At 40.1% G+C, this 20,631-nt stretch overlaps 1 protein-coding gene across 1 annotated transcript; it reads right to left on the reverse strand.

Annotated features, from left to right (window-relative positions):
* Positions 1 to 40: 40 nt before the first annotated feature.
* On the reverse strand, positions 41 to 20,231 carry atcayb (ATCAY kinesin light chain interacting caytaxin b). The gene is made up of 11 exons (XM_060905378.1): positions 20,155 to 20,231; positions 17,699 to 17,748; positions 8,382 to 8,615; positions 8,000 to 8,170; positions 6,047 to 6,149; positions 5,716 to 5,847; positions 5,494 to 5,580; positions 5,289 to 5,387; positions 1,837 to 1,872; positions 228 to 272; positions 41 to 74 (listed from the first exon to the last, which is right to left on the reverse strand). Exons 1-11 carry the CDS (start codon positions 20,229 to 20,231, stop codon positions 41 to 43), a joined length of 1,068 nt encoding a protein of 355 aa, XP_060761361.1.
* Between the last annotated feature and the right edge of the window lie 400 nt (positions 20,232 to 20,631).

Below are 20,631 nucleotides of genomic sequence, written 5' to 3' on the forward strand. Positions count from 1 at the left end.
GAGGGCCTCTACTGTTACAGGTCAGTTTCTTTACTTACAGTCATGGACAAGCCTCTGCAGCCACCGATGTGGGCCTGCAAAATGAAACAGACCAAACATGAACATACATGCTGCAGTCCTGTAGTGTAGTCATCTAGGTTTACACCGATATCATAAATATACACGACTTAATATTTGATATGGAAAAAATGCTTAGCAAAATGTTTATATCTCTGAAGTGTATTCACCTTTCTGGGACTGATTTGTCACTCTGTCTCTGGTCTTCCATAAGCCTATGGAAATAGAGAGGGACAAAAACATCATTATTTCTTCAAATGTAAAGTATTAGTAGTAATCTTAGATTGTAAAGTTTGATGCCCAAATCTACTGCATATACATTATTGTAGTAATGTAATATAATATTCATTTTTTAACCCAATAACTTCCCAGATCATGCTGTCAGATATACATGCTTCACTTTAGGTTTGGATTATATATCGTGCGCTCTGATTGGCTACTCTAGTACTAGGATATCAGCTCATATACCATGAGCAAAGAAAACAAAATGGCGGCGCATGTTGCTGAACCAACCGAGGATGAAATAAAAACTCTACTCGAAAACAAAACCCAAAAAAATAAAAAAAGCGACAAAACATGGAATGAAAGTATTTGATGGTAAGAGTGTATCTTTTTTATCTTTCAAGAATTATTATTATTATCTCATTTTTCACAAATTGCTACTGTCATGTTGCCAGTTTGTTTACATTCTTCATCTTTAAGCACTAAAATTTGCTGAATTATTTTAGACTGGTTCAAAAACTCAAAGTTTGAAAATTACAGAACTGAAATGTCCAAGGAAGAATTAAATAATTGTCTAAATCTATTCTATACCTTGGCACGACAGCAAGACAGCACTTTCTACAAAAAAACAACAACACTAAAGTCAATTCGTGCAGCCATCAACAGGTTTTTAAGAAGTCTGCCTTTGTGGAAATGATTTTGTCGGATGTTTTGTTTAAAGTTTTTATTTATCGAATTTGATTCAAAAAAGCTCTGTTTCTCAAAATCTAGTGAATGTGGATAGAATAAAACAGTTATTCCACTCAATCTCGTCGTACATGGCTTATAGCCAACTCGGTGCTACGCGCCTCATCGGCTATCAGCTCATGTACAACTCGATTTCACGGAATAATTATCTCATCTCATTATCTCTAGCCGCTTTATCCTGTTCTACAGGGTCGCAGGCAAGCTGGAGCCTATCCCAGCTGACTACGGGCGAAAGGCGGGGTACACCCTGGACAAGTCGCCAGGTCATCACAGGGCTGACACATAGACACAAACAACCATTCACACTCACATTCACACCTACGGTCAATTTAGAGTCACCAGTTAACCTAACCTGCATGTCTTTGGACTGTGGGGGAAACCGGAGCACCCGGAGGAAACCCACGTGGACACGGGGAGAACATGCAAACTCCACACAGAAAGGCCCTCGCCGGCCATGGGGCTCGAACCCGGACCTTCTTGCTGTGAGGCGACAGCACTAACCACTACACCACCGTGCCGCCAGAATAATTATTAAATGAGTAATTAAATCATTAAGTAATATATTTTTCAATGGATGATTAGCATAAAATCTGCCTTTTCAGCATACACTTTAAATATTCAATTCATGAAGTTATCAGAGTTGATTCAGGTGCATATCTGAACTCTGCAACACTGTAAACCCCAAACCTAGGAATGAGTGTGTGTGTATGTCGGGTCAGTTGGATGCAAGAGGGTCTTAGATTCTTGTAAAGGCCAGACAACACTTCAGTAGTACCTGACTGCATGCCAACACACAAGCCTCAGTCTTACCTTTCCGTCTGGGCCTTGGGACGCTCCTCATCATACCTAAGGAAAGTAGGGGACACACTTATTGCACTGACACACACCATTCACACTGTACTAGGACCCTAAACACTACGAATGAACTTATTTATTGAAACCTGAGAATATCAACAGTCTGTTTTTCATTTCTCAATGACAATATTACTTTGAGAATTTCCAAATGCTACTGGGGGAAAAAAAAACCACTTAAAATGATTGTTATTGTAGTAACAGTCATAGATTTATAGTCAGTTTATATGGAATGATTGTAGAGTATCTAACCATTGTGATATATTTATTTTATTTAAATCCCTCTCTGTGTAAATTGCCATTTTGAACCTCAAATGAACCACAAAATGCCACACAAATAACAAATCATTACTATTAAAGCACTGACCTAGAAGAACACATGGGAGAGTACATACCTCCACCAAGTTACATTTTATCAACTTCAAAATCAAATCACTGGAACCTAGGATAATACTAAGGCTGTACACCAAATTTCATCCAAATCTGTTCACTATTTTTTTGAGTTATGTTGGGAACAGGCAAAAAAAAAAAATCATGAATCCATATACATATCTAGATTTACATCAAAATCTAATGAATTGTTCCTTGGCCCATGGCCCACCTTTCTTCCAAATTTCATCAAAATACAGTCACTACTTTTTGAGTTATGTTGGGAACAGATAGACAAATGGAGGCGAAAACATAACCTCCTCCAACAAAGTTGGTGAAGGTAATAAAAGCTTGCTGGGTTTTGGAATTTTAGTTAGATGATGGTGCTTACTTGCTTTCACTATTAGCCATGTTTATCTTTTTTTTTAAGTTACTCACAGAGGAAGTATTTAAGCACCATGGACTCACACTTATAAATTCAAAACAATCTGAATAAGGTCAAGGATTGTAAGAGTTTAGGATTGTAGCCTTTATTACAACTTCATCCAACAAAATCCAACCACATCACTGCCATTCTTTCACATTTGATTAATTTTCATAAGGTCACTTTCAGGATAATATAGAGTGACAGAGTTTTAAATGTTAAAGACTTAGTTATTTAAGTCTTATCCATAGTTTTGTTTTGTATTACGCGTATTATGCTGTTATTTTATCCCTTCCTTGCACAAATACATTACTCAAGTGTGTTGGATTATGTTAAATATCACCATGTTGACGTTTTAGGGTCCAACCACCAAGAGTACGAAAGACCTTCTTGGTTTTGTTTAAAACACTTTGGACATTTTTGAGGTGCTTGGCATGCGAAACTCATGCTAGTTGGCACAAATATCAGAAATGGTGGTCATCAGGTTCTGACTAAAAAGTTTAGATCCAGGTATGCCCTTTTATATTTTTTCTTATTTATGGGCATTCAGCTTTACCAAATTTTGGACACAAATGGGTTCCCTTTACTCCACATCCATTAACTCATCCATCAACTAATTTTGGATTTTGTACGTTTTGGGATGTCGCAAACTTATAAATACTCCTCCTTGGGAATTCATCAGGTTTAAACCAAATTTGGTCAGCAGGATGTCAAGATGCTGATGCTAAATTAAAAAGTAATTCTGGATACCTCAAACTGGGTTGAACAATCATGACATCTACACTCTCAGAAAACAAAGTACATCATTGTACCTTTAAGGGTACAACGGCTTGTCACTGGGACAGTACCCTCTAAGGTACTTATTTGAACCATTTATATGCTGATTAGGAACATATGTGTACCTTTTTGACCCTATAAAGATACACTTATGGCCCTTTTCCACTACCCTTTTTCAGCTCACTTCAGCTCGCTTCAGCTCACTTCAGCCCGACACGGCTCGCGTTTCGACTACCAAAAACCAGCACGACTCAGCTCGTTTCAGCCCTGCTTAGCCCCTAAAACTCGCACCGTTTTGGAGTGGGGCTAAAGCGAGCCAAACCGTGCCGAGTGAGGCTGGGGGCGTGAGCAGACACTCCCCTGTGCACTGATTGGTGAGGAGGAGTGTCCTCACATGCCCACACACGCCCCGCGAGCGCGCTGGGATCTGTAAACACCGCAAACCCGGAAGAAGAATAATTACGAATTACGAGAATTTCTGAAGCCTTATGCGCCTCGCCTCATCTATACGCTCTTGCCAGTATCTGTTGGCGTTGTCAAGCCACAGCACCAAGACCAGCAACACTAACGACTCCATGTCCTCCATGTTTATTGTTTACTATTCGGGTCGTGAGACTACCGCTGAAAAGCTCACTGAATCAGTGACATACAGAGCATAGTGGACGAGTTCGCGGAGCGCAAGGCTCGTCGTATGCCCTTCAAATAATGCGCGCAGTAGGCTATTGATGTTTTATTATGAGCCATGTACAGTATGTCGCCTAATGTTTTTTTGTTTCTGAGTTACATGTTCGTTTGAAGGACTTAATGTAAACACAGTGCATTCAGTGAGGTTTGCACCGCCCTCCTTTTATTTCTGACTCTTCCTGTCACCGTTGCAACCTCTGAGCGCTCATTCGTATGCCCTTCAAATAATGTGCGCAGTATAGGCTATTGATGTTTTATTATGAGCCATGTACAGTATCCTAATGTTTTTTGTTTCTGAGTTACATGTTCGTTTGAAGGACTTGATGTACTAAATAACATAGTTGCACCCGGTAGTGTTGAAATTGGTAAACACCGCAGTTGCGGACATCTAAAATGATGTTATGATAAGCTTTAATAAAGGGCCCGGTCATTTGCCCCGCCCCCGGCCCGGCTCTGACTTGTTCCGCCACTGTCACTGATGTCACTGTTTGCGCTGCTTAACGACATCACATGACGTCCACCCACTTTCGCTAACTCCACCCAATGTGTCCACCCACTTCCAGCCAGCACGGTTCAGCGCGGTTGTAGTCGAAATGCAACTCCAACAGCCCCACTCAGCTCGACTCAGCTCGACTCGGCACGGCACGGCTCAGCCGCGTTTGTAGTGGAAAAGCGGCAATAGTTACCTTGAAGTCCAATAATGAGCCCTAGGGGGAGCATTAGTGTAGACTGTACCTTAAGGGACAGAAATGGACTCCTACTATACCCCTATTTCTGCCAATGTAGTATGTTGCATTGTGCAAACAGGAAATGTGACATAATTCCAGTGTACATCATGCCATGTGGTTCAAACATCACGTTCAATGATGTTCAATGATGGGGCATACACATACTGGTCACATGCACATACCAGTATACTGATTAATGGTTAGTGCACAACAAAATGTCACCAGGAAGTGAGGCTTATAAACCAAACTATCTTGTACTTGAAATTTAGTGTGGCATCCATGAGAATGTACAAACTAAGCATTTCTTTGTACAAGAAAGCTTGTGCAACTGGTCCGTAAGTTCATGAAACTTCAATTTTAAGTTTCTGGCAGTCTTTTGAAACTTTGGATTGTCTCAGAAGCTCCACCTGCTGATGATAAGTACTCACTGCAAGACACACTCTGGGATCTGCACATGCTCCATAGGGACGATTTGAGCCAACTCCTCCAGACTCTGCACATGACGAACCTTATCCAGGAACTTCACACTGGCAAGAGAGTTGAGTTTGTTTCTTACGTACAAAAATGACATGGCTAAGGTAATAATGCAAAGACAAATTATAGTATTTGATCAAAGAAATGAAAGGGCATCACCTAATGAAAGGGCGTGAGATGGCCAGAACCGTGCGAATAAACCAGGATGGGTGGACAATAATCAGACATTTGAGATTCTTCCTTAACCTTGAAATAATGGAATATAACAGCATCTTTATGCATAATAATATGGAAGACAGTTGCTTATAGAGTGACAAAGCTGTACCATCTAACCCTAGAGGCTTAGATATTGGCCAAGAAGTCACTTTACAACAACAATACCTTCTATCAATCATCTGGTAGCATCTCTTGAGCCAACTGATGCCAGGCATCCTCCTGCGTGGAGTTGCTCCATTCAGGTATATGATCATATAGTCCTCAGCTACGAGTAACTCCAAACTGCTGATCACATACCTACATCCAACAGACATATAGGAATACTCAAACCCAACAAAACCACCAAACAAACACCAGTCTATTACCAGAACTCTTCCTAAATATGCCTCTATGAACTTAACATAAAGTTGCACATGCTACACATTATTTCACCTCACAAACACATTTTCTTTTGCTCGATGATTTTTTCCCCAGATGTGTTTGAGTACTGGCTTACAGGAAGAGATTCTCCATGATGTAATGGTAGTCTGCACAGCCGCTGTCTGGGAGGTAGCAGGCTGCAAACACAATGATGGCATTCAGACCTTCTCCATAATAACCTGCAGGAAGCAGAACATTTGTTGTGACCTTTAATACAAAATGTGTATAAAAAAGAGTGGATGCAATATGCTTGGAATACAGCATTCACGCACCTCACTGACCCGGATAAAATGCTTACTGAAGATGAATGAATGAATGGTGTTTGAAGAAAAACTCTAACCTTCATATCATTCCATACAGCACTGGAAGACCTTGGAATACCTTCAACCTTAGTTCCTGTCATGTGTATTTATGCTACCAGGGGGAGCCTTCTCTAATATGTCAAAGTCCCTCTCATGCCAGAATCTGGTCTTCCCAGGCAGTCTACTGTCCCAGTGCTAACCAACTCTTTAAGGCATATGGGTTCGGCGCCGATCTCCATTTCGATAGCCCTTGGCCTCTCACCTATCCAGCTAGGGTTACAGTGGGGGGCTAGTCCTCTGGTAACCACAAGAGTTTGACTTCCCCACTCACACCTGTATTGCAGCGTGCCTTGCCAGACAGTAGTAGGTACCATTTTTATAATGGTCTGTGACCCGACTGCGAGTAGAACTCGCAATCTCCCAGTCGAGAGGCAGACACACTAACCACTAGGCCAACTCGTGGTCTTCTCTAATATGACCTTTTCTTTAACATTAGACTTAGTGACAAAGTGAGATAGTAAGATTAAGGGTGTGGCATCATGACTACTAATACACATTCAGAAAAAAAATAGCCTCAGTGAGGCTGTAGCTCATACCGCCCACTGTTGTTGTGTGTGAGTCTGAAATCCGATCAATCCTGTAGGAGGAGTAGTGATTTTCGTGAAATTGCACATGACCCCTCTGTAGCTTCATCCATGGTAGATGGCATCACCTGGTGAGCAACTCTTGTTGGAATATGTCTTTAGAGTCTTCTGGATGGGTGGCACGGTGGTGTAGTGGTTAGCGCTGTCACCTCACAGCAAGAAGGTCCGGGTTCGAGCCCCGTGGCTGGCGAGGGCCTTTCTGTGCGGAGTTTGCATGTTCTCCCTGTGTCCACGTGGGTTTCCTCCGGGTGCTCCGGTTTCCCCCACAGTCCAAAAACATGCAGATTAGGTTAACTGGTGACTCTAAATTGACCGTAGGTGTGAATGTGAGTGTGAATGGTTGTCTGTGTCTATGTGTCAGCCCTGTGATGACCTGGCGACTTGTCCAGGGTGTACCCCGCCTTTCGCCCGTAGTCAGCTGGGATAGGCTCCAGCTTGCCTGCGACCCTGTAGAACAGGATAAAGCGGCTAGAGATAATGAGATGAGATGAGATGAGTCTTCTGGATGAGTTTCAGTGAAAATGTTCCAGCAGCTTACAAAGAGTAGCGTTTAATGTGACGAGTCACCCAAAAATTTCAGACGGCCATAAAATTGTAAATATGACAGGTGGTGCCACCATCTTGACAACTTTTATGCCCACCCACCTGGGGAAAATTGCATGTGAGTTTGACTGAAATCTGATCAATCCTGTAGGGGGAGTAGCGAGTTTTGTAAATTGTGGAAGGACAACGACAATGGACAGATGACGCGTGATCGTACCGTATAAGCTCACCCAGCCTGGCCTATGGCTGGAGGAGCTAAAAAAAGTATACTAAACTCAAACTGTACCATTCCTTGTTGGGAAAAATAAATTCTTGATTCAAAGTGATATTCCTTCCACCATTCCAAGTGAAAGATGCATATTTAAGGTGCAACAAAGTGATAAGGAAAGGTACCTTTTTTCTGAGAGTGAAGTTATGCTAACACTGCTAACACTGAATAGGTACATATATACAGTACTATTTATTCACTATTACAGTTGTACTATATTTCATTCTAGCACTTCAGGGTGAGCTTGGCCTTAAGATGAAGGTTGCACTGACCTCCATGAGTGACCACACGCAGGTATGGTCTGATGACCTGCATGTCTATCCGGTGCTCCTGGTCTCCAATGATTACAGTCCGCCAAAGGCGAGCAGTTCCATCTCCCTCCTCACCCCCCTGACTCGTGCCGTCACCCGGACCCACTTTAGCTCGCGCCACAAGGGCATCATCTGTCAAAGAAGAGTTGCGGGTTGAACGGGTGTAGGAATACAAATGTGCAAAATACAAGCACTTGAAAAGAAATTAATTAAGGATACTTGGTTGCAATAGCATTGTTTCGATATTATAAAATTTCGCAGGGTATCCAGTTTAAATCAGGTAGCAGTGAGAACATGATCAGGTTCAGAATAACCTTTGACGTTTGTCTGACCTCATACAGACCTTCCCACTCCAACTCATTGCCGCTAGTGATGAACTCTAAAGAGTCTGTTTCATCTGGTGTGTCCATGTCTTCTACATTAATGTCCAGATCATCTGGAGTGTCCAGGATGTCGTCAGACAGGAGGGACCCTTCGCTCCGGTCCAAGGACAGATTTATATCTGGAGCAATGAGTGTCCTGCGCTTACTCTGAGCTCCTGAGCCTCCATGACCTCCGTGCAGACAGGTAGGGGGAGCTGAGACATGAAGAGAGGGATCACACACATGAACATGTTTTATTCATTCAGGAACAGTAAAGCCAAATGTATTATATGGGTCATAAACCTGACAGCTTTAGTTCTGTTAATACAAAACTAAAGTATGACAAAGGAGCAGTTTGTGCGTTTTGCGGCCCTCTACTGCCTATGACAAAAAAAAAAACTACAATTACAGTGAATTAAAAAGTTCAAGTCAGCCAAAAACTATATATATATATATATATATATATATATATATATATATATATATATATATATATATATACACACACAAAGCATTCGCCAGTTGATCAAAAAAATTTTAATTTTGATCCGATTCGCCATTTTTGCAACGCGCGTCCAATCAGCAGGAAAACACTGCGAGTGATGTCATTGGAGTGAAATATCAGGAATTATTGTACATACAGGACACTTTTTTGATGGAATAAAAACATGTATTCTATTCCCTTCTAGTGGGTTTCATTCATTTGGTTTGTTAGAATGCAATATTGTTAGCATATTGCTTATCCTAGGTGTATTACATCACTCTACCCAATGGAGAATGAGCGTTCAATATGGTTTACAATATTGCATGGTTGTCAAGACAACATGACGTCACACGTCGGAGGTGTAAAACTTCCACGCTAGCGAGCGACTGTGACAATTTGTAAACAAACATGGCTGCCAGGTTTGCTTCATTAAATATGGAAGATTTTGAGAGAATTTTGAAAGACAAAGACACGTTGAACACCTGAAAGGAATGTATAATAATAATAATAATAATAATAATAATAATAATAATAATATTATTATTATTATTATTATTATTATTATTATTATTGGCTGGCTTTTTTGTGGTATATCAGATATATTCCGTTCAGCTACTCATCTTCGACTCGTTCAATATCATGCTAGCTGAATGGAATATATCTGATATACCACTCAATGCCAGCCAATATTATTTAAATATGTCACTCAGGTCTGCGATGGATTTTATACAAAAAATACGAGTTTTTCAATACAAGAAGATAAACTTTATATCTTCAAGCTAATGTGTGATTTTCTTTTAATTATATAGATACATTCCCAAACAAAAAGTACCTAAAGTTATCAAAACGATTCATCGATTTCATATAGTGACATATAGAGATTTACGTCACGGTTTTGGTTCTCCATGTCCCGGATGGCGCTTGTATGAAAAATACATGTGGCGTATTTCCCAGTAAAACACTTGTGTCCATGTCAGATATATTCCGTTCAGCTACTCGTCTTCGACTCGTTCAATATCATGCTAGCTGAATGATATACCACTCAATGCCAGCCAATATTATTTAAATATATATATATATTTTTTATTTATTTTATTTTATATTATTCTTTTAACAGGGACAATGCATATTAATAAAAACATTTACATGTAAATATGCAAGATTATAGCCAACGGCTAATTTGCATCTTTAGTCCCTGTGGCAGGTTGATCTTTGGAATAATAATAATAATAATAATAAAAATAAGGTAAATAATGATAATAATAGTATCCAGGCATTAAAGTGCTTGAGTGCAACTTTTGATCAACAGGTCAATACAGTATACACAAACATATAAATAAGGTCAGGTAAAAATCCAGAATATAAACAATCATAAAGTACTTAAATGCTAAAGTCCAAGCATGTTAAAGTGCTATGCTTCAGTGCAAAAATGCTTTAGATGTTAAAATGCAATATGCAATGTCAAAAACAAGCTGATGTTACATGCTTTGCCTTTGGCCTATTTCTTGCACCAAAGTAAATGTACAGATGTTAAAGCACTAATTAACATGTATTTGGATGTATATTGTGTGCATTACTTAAAGTATTTACTCATAAGATTTATGTATAAATAGTTTGATACCAGCAACATCCCCAAAGTACAGCCCAACAACAACCCCAAACACTGTAACAACCATATACACTACATAAAGAACACATACACTTCAACACAATCACACACTCTACTACAATCACTTACATTAGGTTATGATATGAGTGCAGATTTGGTTCTCCAGTAGCCATTTTTTTAAATGTATAGAAAAAGAAGCAAGGGTGGGCATGTCTCTTATTTCATTTGGTATGGTGTTCCATGTATGAGATGCTCTGTATGAAAATACTGTACGTATGTATGTATGTAAAATATATATATATATATATATATATATATATTCACATATCTGCTCCCTGCCATACCTACACACTTAAATACTTGAATATTATCCTACATGCTAGCGTACTAGCCTATTTGTGTACTTGTAAACTCGTCTATTTGCATACTTATGTACTTGCATACTAACCTACAGTCGTGCTTGAAAGTTTGTGAACCCTTTAGAATTTCCTATATTTCTGCATAAATACGACCTAAAACATCATCATATTTTCACACAAGTCCTAAAAGTAGATAAAGAGAACCCAGTTAAACAAATGAGACAAAAATATTATACTTGGTCACTTATTTATTGAGGAAAATGATCCAATATTACATATCTGTGAGTGGCAAAAGTATGTGAACCTCTAGGATTAGCAGTTAATTTGAAGGTGAAATTAGAGTCAGGTGTTTTCATTCAATGGGACGACAATCAGGTGTGAGTGGGCACCCTGTTTTATTTAAAGAACAGGGATCTATCAAAGTCTGATCTTCACAACACATGTTTGTGGAAGTGTATCATGACATGAACAAAGGATATTTCTGAGGACCTCAGAAAAAGCGTTGTTGATGCTCATCAGGCTGGAAAAGGTTACAAAACCATCTCTAAAGAATTTGGACTCCACCAATCCACAGTCAGACAGATTGTGTACAAATGGAGGAAATTCAAGACCATTGTTACCCTCCCCAGGAGTGGTCGACCAACAAAGATCACTCCAAGAGCAAGGCGTGTAATAGTTGGCGAGGTCACAAAGGACCCCAAGGTAACTTCTAAGCAACTGAAGACCTCTCTCACATTAACATTAGCCAATGTTCATGAGTCCACCATCAGGAGAACACTGAACAACAATGGTGGGCATGGCAGGGTTGCAAGGAGAAAGCCACTGCTCTCCAAAAAGAACATTGCTGCTCATCTGCAGTTTGCTAAAGATCATGTGGACAAGCCAGAAGGCTATTGGAAAAATGTTTTGTGGACAAATGAGATCAAAATAGAACTTTTTGGTTTAAATGAGAAGCGTTATGTTTGGAGAAAGGAAAGCACTGCATTCCAACATAAGAACCTTATCCCTTCTGTGAAACATGGTGGTGGTAGTATCATGCTTTGGGCCTGTTTTGCTGCATCTGGGCCAGGATGGTTTGCCATCATTGTTGGAACAAGGAATTCTGAATTATACCAGCAAATTCTAAAGGAAAATATCAGGACATCTGTACATGAACTAAATCTCAAGAGAAGGTGAGTCATGCAGCAAGACAGCAACCCTAAGCATACAAGTCGTTCTACCAAAGAATAGTTAAAGAAGAATAAAGTTAATGTTTTGGAATGGCCAAGTCAAAGTCCTGACCTTAATCCAATGGAAATGTTGTGGAAGGACCTGAAGTGAGCAGTTCATGTGAGGAAACCCACCAACATCCCAGAGTTGAAGCTGTTCTGTACGGAGGAATGGGCTAAAATTCCTCCAAGCCGGTGTGCAGGACTGATCAACAGTTACCACAAATGTTTAGTTGCAGTTATTGCTGCACAAGGGGGTCAGACCAGATACTGAACGCCATAGACGTCGCCAGACCCATTTTAGGGTAGCTCCAGCCACCCTATCTTATGGCAAAGCCACCCTATATTTTTTGCCCTTTTTTAAATTATTTATATTTTTATTTTTTTCCCAAAAAAAAAACAAAGGCAGTAAAGCACTGAACATGAGCCATCAAGAACGCAAGTTAATCCGAACAACAGTTTCTGCTTGCTTATTTATTGTTTAATGCAATATTATTAATATCGTTATGATTCCTCCTCATTGGCTCTGTGTCAAGCGTCACATCGAGTGGTAGGCTAGTAGGACTTAAAAAACTACGCGGGCATTCTGCAGCAGGCGCGGTGCGGGCTTCCATTGAGTTGGGTTTGCAGAGAGTCAGAATTCTATGCTTTCATTTGCAGACACACACGGTGAGATTGTAATTTGATGTCAGTGGTTTGCATTTGCTTAACTTTACCTAGGCTATATTGAGTCTTCTGTAGAATGTTTACATGATGATTTGTGAAGCACTTGCCCTCTTCAGTTTGCGCAGGAATGCATGACACCTACCATTGTTTTTTTCACATTTTTGTAGTTTAGCTGGTGAAGTTGCTTCAGCAAGCAATTAAATGATGAAAGCAATTTTAAAATAGAATAGAAATGGTGGGAAGTGTGTCCCCAAGGTGTGATGCTCTTGAAATAATGAATTGATTGACAGCCTTAGTAGGTGCTCTGAAAAATGTTCGGCGCGCGCTGCGCGCGCACAATACCTTTAATCCTCTGGGTGCTAAGCTACCCCTGACTCTCAAACCTAATGACGTCCCTGCTGAACGCAAAGGTTCGCATACTTTTGCCACTCACAGATATGTAATATTGGATCATTTTCCTCAATAAATAAATGACCAAGTATAATATTTTTATCTCATTTGTTTAACTGGGTTCTCTTTATCTACTTTTAGGACTTGTGTGAAAATCCGATGATGTTTTAGGTCATATTTATGCAGAAATATATAAAATTCTAAAGGGTTCACAAACTTTCAAGCACCACTGTACTTTACATACGTGTACACTAGCCGACTTGCATTTGTATACTAGCCCTCTTGCATACTACTATTTGTGTACTATCTACTTGCATACTAAGGCTACGTTTACATTACGTCGAATCAGCGGATCATCAGATTAACGTTCTTAAAACGATTCGCGTTTACACTAAAACCGTTAGCCGTGCACACAGCAACACCAATACGCGGATACGCTCGGCTCCGCAGGCATCCTGCGCTCCAAATCACTCCGCCCTGAACAGCGAGTGCCCTCTGGAGGGTGCGCACTCCGGCCCTGCGCAGCTCACAGAGCGCGCGAGTGAAGTGAACAAGCCACGATTCGGGACTGAGCCGCTGTGTGTGAGATCCCAGCGCATATCACTTATTACTTGCAAGTGGAAGGATGGCAAGCCTAAAGACAATCATAACTACACAATGGGCAGTATTTGCATCAGTATTTGCAGTATTTTCATACTTTTATACTCTTTAATGAAAGGTGATACAAGGCGGAAGTCTGCGCCGTTTTTCAGCAGTCGCGTCACATGACCAACGCCAGCGAATCAGGAAGGTGGATGTCACAGTGACGTTGTCCAATGAGACGCCAGCTAGAGCTCAGCACAGCGTATTCGCGTATTCTCAATGTTTACACAGCACCGGAGCTGATACGATCTAGATTGAATACGTGGACGCTGGCGGATTCCCGTTTCCCCGCTTTTTCAGGGGGGTTAATGTAAACGGACAGTGCATCCGCGAAGAAAACGAGACAGATACGGTCTAGTGTAAACGTAGCCTAAGCTGCTTTACAAATTTGCATATTCAGGTATGCAAGCCTACTTCAGTGCTTGTATACCTGAATAGGTGATTATTAGCACACTTGTCAACAGTATATGCTTATATACTAGCCTATTCATGTACTTACAGTCCATTTGCATACTTATATAATTGCATACTAACCTACTTTATATGTCCACACTAGGCTAGTTGAACTTGTGTACTAGTCTACTTGTGTACTAGCCTCCTTGCATGCTAGTATTTGAGTACTACTATATTTACTTGCATACGAAGCTGCTTTAGAAATCCTACTTGTCTAAATGCATACTAGGATACTTGAATACTAGCCTATTTGAATGCTTGAATGCCAGCCCACATAAACACTAGCATATCAGCCTAAAGGCCTATTTTACAATGCATGCCAGCCTTCATACATACTATATTACAAGTATACTTGCATGCAATGTTTTTTTTATAAGAGACATAAAGCCACTAAAGCCATACAGCTGATGGAAAGTTCACTGCTTTAAAGTACACTGATACTAATGAAACCTCTAGAAGGAATAGTCGGAATACCTGAGCTACTGTAAACTTTGGCTGTAAAATTCAGAGGTGGACAAAGTAGCCAACTTCATTACTTAAGTCAAAGTACAGATCCCACCAGTCAAATGTTACTCCGATACAAGTGAAAGTTGTCCAGTCAAATGTTTACTTAAGTTAAAGTACTGAAGTACTTGCTTTTAAAAATACTTAAGTATTAGAAGTACATTTTCTGTCAATGCATTGTTGGGTCATCCTAACAATGCCTCTAAATCAATGGACCTAATGCCTCTAAATCAATGGACTAGATTTACTGACTCGCTTGTAGAACCTGTAGAATAAACACTTTTAAATACAGATTTCCATCCATCCATTCATCCATCTTCTACCACTTATCCAATACAGATTTCCACATTCTGTTTATTTGGCAAGGTTATGTTAAAACATATTTCTGAAAGGACTTCAGAAAAGTTAACATTATTCATGTTAGCGTAACTCCATTTTTACATGCTAACAGTGTCCAAGTTAACTAGCTATGTGTTAACGTTAGCCGTGGACAAGGCAACAGCAACTTGGTGGGCAAATCCATAGAAAGTCCTTTGACTAACCAGACTGCACAGCTACATTTGCAATGTTATCGCTAGCTCTAAAAGCACAGACAACTTCATTACAAGCTTTCTCTTGGAATAAAACGTTTATATACAGTAGTAGATCAATATGCTTCCGCAGGTTGGGCGGTGAGTTTTTTGTAGGCCATGATGTGGTTCGTTTTAGGCAAACAAAGCAAACAATTAAAACAAAATGAATCTTTAATCCGTACAGAAAACTAAAACATGGGTTCTGGGTATGGCCATGGGTGCGTGCATTCTCCAGAAGAATCGCCTCCTTTCATTCTGCCATCAACTGATTGTGTTCAAATAATATTGCTGAGAAATCATTGAACTTGATTTTATACCATCTATGGACGCGACGTGACCTTTGTGATTAGTGACAGGCTGTCTCAGTGTCACATGTGAAAAGAAAATCCAATCACATTTTAGAAAAGAAAAGAAAAAAACCCATCCACTTTCAAAGTTGCTTCATAGTAATGAGGACCTTGATAGAAATGTAGTGGAGTAAAAAGTATGATATTTGTTTTTCAAATATAGTGAAGTTAAAGTCATAAGTTTCCCCCCCCCCAAAAAAAAAAAATTCTTGAGTAAAGTACAGATACTCAAAAAGTGTACTTAAATACAGTACTCAAGTAAATGTACTTCATTACTGTCCACCTCTGGTAAAATTAAACAAAATATTGAAAACACAGAAGTGATTACGTACAACCCCGATTCCAAAAAAGTTGGAACAAAGTACAAATTGTAAATAAAAACAGAATGTAATAATTTACAAATCTCAAAAACTGATATTGTATTCACAATAGAACATAGACAACATATCAAATGTCGAAAGTGAGACATTTTGAAATTTCATGCCAAATATTGGCTCATTTGTAATTTCATGACAGCAACACATCTCAAAAAAGTTGGGACAGGGGCAATAAGAGGCTGGAAAAGTTAAAGGTACAAAAAAGGAACAGCTGGAGGACCAAATTGCAACTCATTAGGTCAATTGGCAATAGGTCATTAACATGACTGGGTATAAAAAGAGCATCTTGGAGTGGCAGCGGCTCTCAGAAGTAAAGATGGGAAGAGGATCACCAATCCCCCTAATTCTGCGCCGACAAATAGTGGAGCAATATCAGAAAGGAGTTCAACAGTGTAAAATTGCAAAGAGTTTGAACATATCATCATCTACAGTGCATAATATCATCAAAAGATTCAGAGAATCTGGAAGAATCTCTGTGCGTAAGGGTCAAGGCTGGAAAACCATACTGGGTGCCCGTGATCTTCGGGCCCTTAGACGGCACTGCATCACATACAGGCATGCTTCTGTATTGGAAATCACAAAATGGGCTCAGGAATATTTCCAGAGAACATTATCTGTGAACACAATTCACCGTGCCATCCACCGTTGCCAGCTAAAACTCTATAGTTCAAAGAAGAAGCCGTATCTAAACACGATCCAGAAGCGCAGACGTCTTCTCTGGGCCAAGGCTCATTTAAAATGGACTGTGGCAAAGTGGAAAACTGTTCTGTGGTCAGACGAATCAAAATTTGAAGTTCTTTATGGAAATCAGGGACGCCGTGTCATTCGGACTAAAGAGGAGAAGGACGACCCAAGTTGTTATCAGCACTCAGTTCAGAAGGCTGCATCTCTGATGGTATGGGGTTGCATTAGTGCATGTAGCATGGGCAGTTTACACATCTGGAAAGACACCATCAATGCTGAAAGGTATATCCAGGTTCTAGAGCAACATATGCTCCCATCCAGACGACGTCTCTTTCAGGGAAGACCTTGCATTTTCCAACATGACAATGCCAAACCACATACTGCATCAATTACAGTATCATGGCTGCGTAGAAGAAGGGTCCGGGTACTGAACTGGCCAGCCTGCAGTCCAGATCTTTCACCCATAGAAAACATTTGGCGCATCATAAAACTTAAGATATGACAAAAAAGACCTAAGACAGTTGAGCAACTAGAATCCTACATTAGACAAGAATGGGTTAACATTCCTATCCCTAAACTTGAGCAGCTTGTCTCCTCAGTCCCCAGACGTTTACAGACTGTTGTAAAGAGAAAAGGGGATGTCTCACAGTGGTAACCATGGCCTTGTCCCAACTTTTTTGAGATGTGTTGTTGTCATGAAATTTAAAATCACCTAATTTTTCTCTTTAAATGATACATTTTCTCAGTTTAAACATTTGATATGTCATCTATGTTCTATTCTGAATAAAATATGGAATTTTGAAACTTCCACATCATTGCATTCCGTTTTTATTTACAATTTGTACTTTGTCCCAACTTTTTGGGAATCGGGGTTGTAAAATCTGTTAGATCTGCGATGGACCATACTTGTTATCGGCTCATTATAAAACATTACATATTCAATAACAGTTATGTGATAAACGAAATCCAGGATACACTGTGAGAAGATTTTAAAGCTACATACATGTGTGATTATCAGTCAGGCCATCGAGCTCTCCATCCTCCGGCAGAGGCCTGGACAGAATCAACGTGAATGAACAGGGTTAGATGTTTAGAATGATGTACTGCACTTCTTTTCGAGAATTTGGCATCTATTCCTGTTTAATGAAACACTTGCACTTTTTTTTTACACTGCATAGATTCACATTCGCACAATGGTCTTGGCAGAGTAGACATTTTCGAAAGAATTTACTCCTCGCGGAAGGAAAACAAGTCATTACTGTATCACACTGTGGCAGAGTGCTTGTGTATCGAGGAGTGGTGATGTGCTCAGGTTTTTCAGCTTGCACAATACAAGAGCAGACCGCTTAAGGCTCGCTGGCAGTCTTAATTGTAGCTGCCGTCTCTGGTGACATGCATTCTGTCTCTCTCTCTATAATTAGTGCTGTTTTAACCACTGTAATATCACACTATTTAATGATAAGGGATCAGGGGCTTGTAGTAGAGACTGAAAAATAAGTCGGATCAGGGAGTAAATTCTTTCGAAAATGTCTACTCTACCAAGACCATTGTGTGAATGTGAATTTATGCAGTGTAAAAAAAAAAAGTGCAAGTGTTCTCTACTAGGCTGTGACTGCATACAATACATTACTAGACTCATAATGTATGTCTTAATAATACAGTATATGTCATGATCAGTAAAGTAAGCATGTTAATATATATATATATATATATATATATACAGTATATAAAGGGTCATGGGGCGGCACGGTGGTGTAGTGGTTAGCGCTGTCACCTCACAGCAAGAAGCTCCTGGGTTCGAGCCCCGGGGCCGGCGAAGGCCTTTCTGTGCAGAGTTTGCATGTTCTCCCCGTGTCCGCGTGGGTTTCCTCCGGGTGCTCCGGTTTCCCCCACAGTCCAAAGACATGCAGGTTAGGCTAATAGGTGACTCTAAATTGACCGTAGGTGTGAATGTGAGTGTGAATGGTTGTCTGTGTCTATGTGTCAGCCCTGTGATGACCTGGCGACTTGTCCAGGGTGTACCCCGCCTTTCGCCCGTAGTCAGCTGGGATAGGCTCCAGCTTGCCTGCGACCCTGTAGGACAGGATAAGCGGCTACAAATAATGGATGGATGGATGGATGGATGAATAAAGGGTCATTCTAGAATTCGGGGTACATTTCGCTTCTCTGAGATAAAACTTTTGTTATTTTCCACAAAAGAGAAGTTTATCGAATCTGTTTTGAACAATAATGCAAATTATGACTAACTTTCACCAATAGCAATGCTTGATGTACATTTTAGACCCAATTTATCCATAAAACATTAACTAAATGACTCCCACCCCTCACCCCACATTACTGGCTGTCTTTGACTCGTGAGTCATACATTCAGCTCAAATAAACATGAAGTGATTCAGTCTAACGATCTGTTTTTGGGGGTTTATTCTATTAACTGGTATAAAAAACAGTTGCATAGAAAGTCTATTTTCTGTATTATGTGAAATTTCAGTCATAAAAAATAATTTTTTTTTAATTCCTTCCAACGGTCTTGTCAACTCTGTTAACTCTGCTATAAAAACGCATAAAATCCACAAAGACTTTTAATAACGTGTGAAACCTGCACCGAGTGATGTCACTTCCTCTGGTGGGAAACTTCAGAAAGGCAGTGAGGTATGTTACATTTCTTCTGTCATTAATTTGAACAAAATGTTGAGGATTTTACACCAATAGTAGATTAATTATTCGTCAAATCTGTTATTGTGATATTGGAAGCAATCTCTCACTCATTTTTGAAAAACAATAAGGCTACAGAGGGGTCATGTAGAATTTCATGAAAATCGCTACTCCTCCTACAGGCGTGATCCGATTTTGATCAAATTTATATGGAATGTTCCCCAGGTTGGTGTGTATAAAAATTGTCAAGACAGTGGCGCTACCTATCATCCATCCATTATCTGTAGCCACTTATCCTGTTCTACAGGGTCACAGGCAAGCTGGAGCCTATCCCAGCTGACTATGGGCGAGAGGCAGGGAACACCCTGGACAAGTCGCCAGGTTATCACAGGGCTGACACATAGAGACCAACAACCATTCACACCTACAATCAATTTAGAGCCACCAATTAACCTAACCTGCATGTCTTTGGGGGAAACCAGAGTACCCGGAGGAAACCCACGCAGACACAGGGAGAACATGCAAACTCCACACAGAAAGGCCCTCGCCGGCTGCTGGGCTCGAACCCAGGACCTTCTTGCTGTGAGGCGACAGTGCTAACCACTACACCGCCCTGCCACCTGTCATATTTAACATTTTATGGGTGTTTGAAAATTTTGGATGACTCGTCACATTAAACGCTACTCTTTGTAAACTGCTAGGATGTTTTCACTGAAACTCACCCAGAAGACTCTAAAGACATATTCCAACAAAAGCTGTTCACTTGATTGATTGGATTAAGATTTGGACAGAATGCGCTTAGCTTACCGTGGGAAATCTTCATCCTGCCACTCATCCTTCACCTCCAAGTTTTCCATGCGGAGAGTGGCTTCTGTCGTTCCCATCCTCCTGTCCTGGCAGAGGCGCTGGCAGGTCACACTGCAACACATGCAAAACCAGTTTCATCACTGATTCGCAAAAGCTTTTCATCATAACAAAATTTATTCATCACGGCTTCAGTGGGGTTTAAGGCATTTACACCAATTACACCAAAATTACACAAATGTCCATCATAGACATTTTTTGTTGATTAATTGCCCATTAAAATTAATTTATCTTCATTATACAACAGCATTGTTCGAATTTATTTTTTTTTTTATTTGTCAGAAAGTGTTGATTGAGTAGTTCTGGTTGTAAATCACAGGTTTATATATCAGTTTACTCATTTTTAAAAATTTATACTATTTTATTGTTACTATAGCAACAACTCATTCACAGGAGCTTGTATGGCCAATGGATTAAAAT

Source organism: Neoarius graeffei, chromosome 23 (assembly GCF_027579695.1).
Source record: "Neoarius graeffei isolate fNeoGra1 chromosome 23, fNeoGra1.pri, whole genome shotgun sequence".
Classification (NCBI taxonomy): Eukaryota; Metazoa; Chordata; class Actinopteri; order Siluriformes; family Ariidae; genus Neoarius; species Neoarius graeffei.

Excerpts from the sequence above, each read along its gene's own strand:
- atcayb (XM_060905378.1), bottom strand. The coding sequence starts at position 20,231 with ATGGGAACGACAGAAGCCACTCTCCGCATGGAAAACTTGGAGGTGAAG. Across the intron at positions 8,171-8,381 it reads CAATGAGTTGGAGTGGGAAG|ATGATGCCCTTGTGGCGCGA; the intron begins GTCTGTATGAGG and ends CTTCTTTGACAG. Across the intron at positions 75-227 it reads GACAAATCAGTCCCAGAAAG|GCCCACATCGGTGGCTGCAG; the intron begins GTGAATACACTT and ends TTCATTTTGCAG.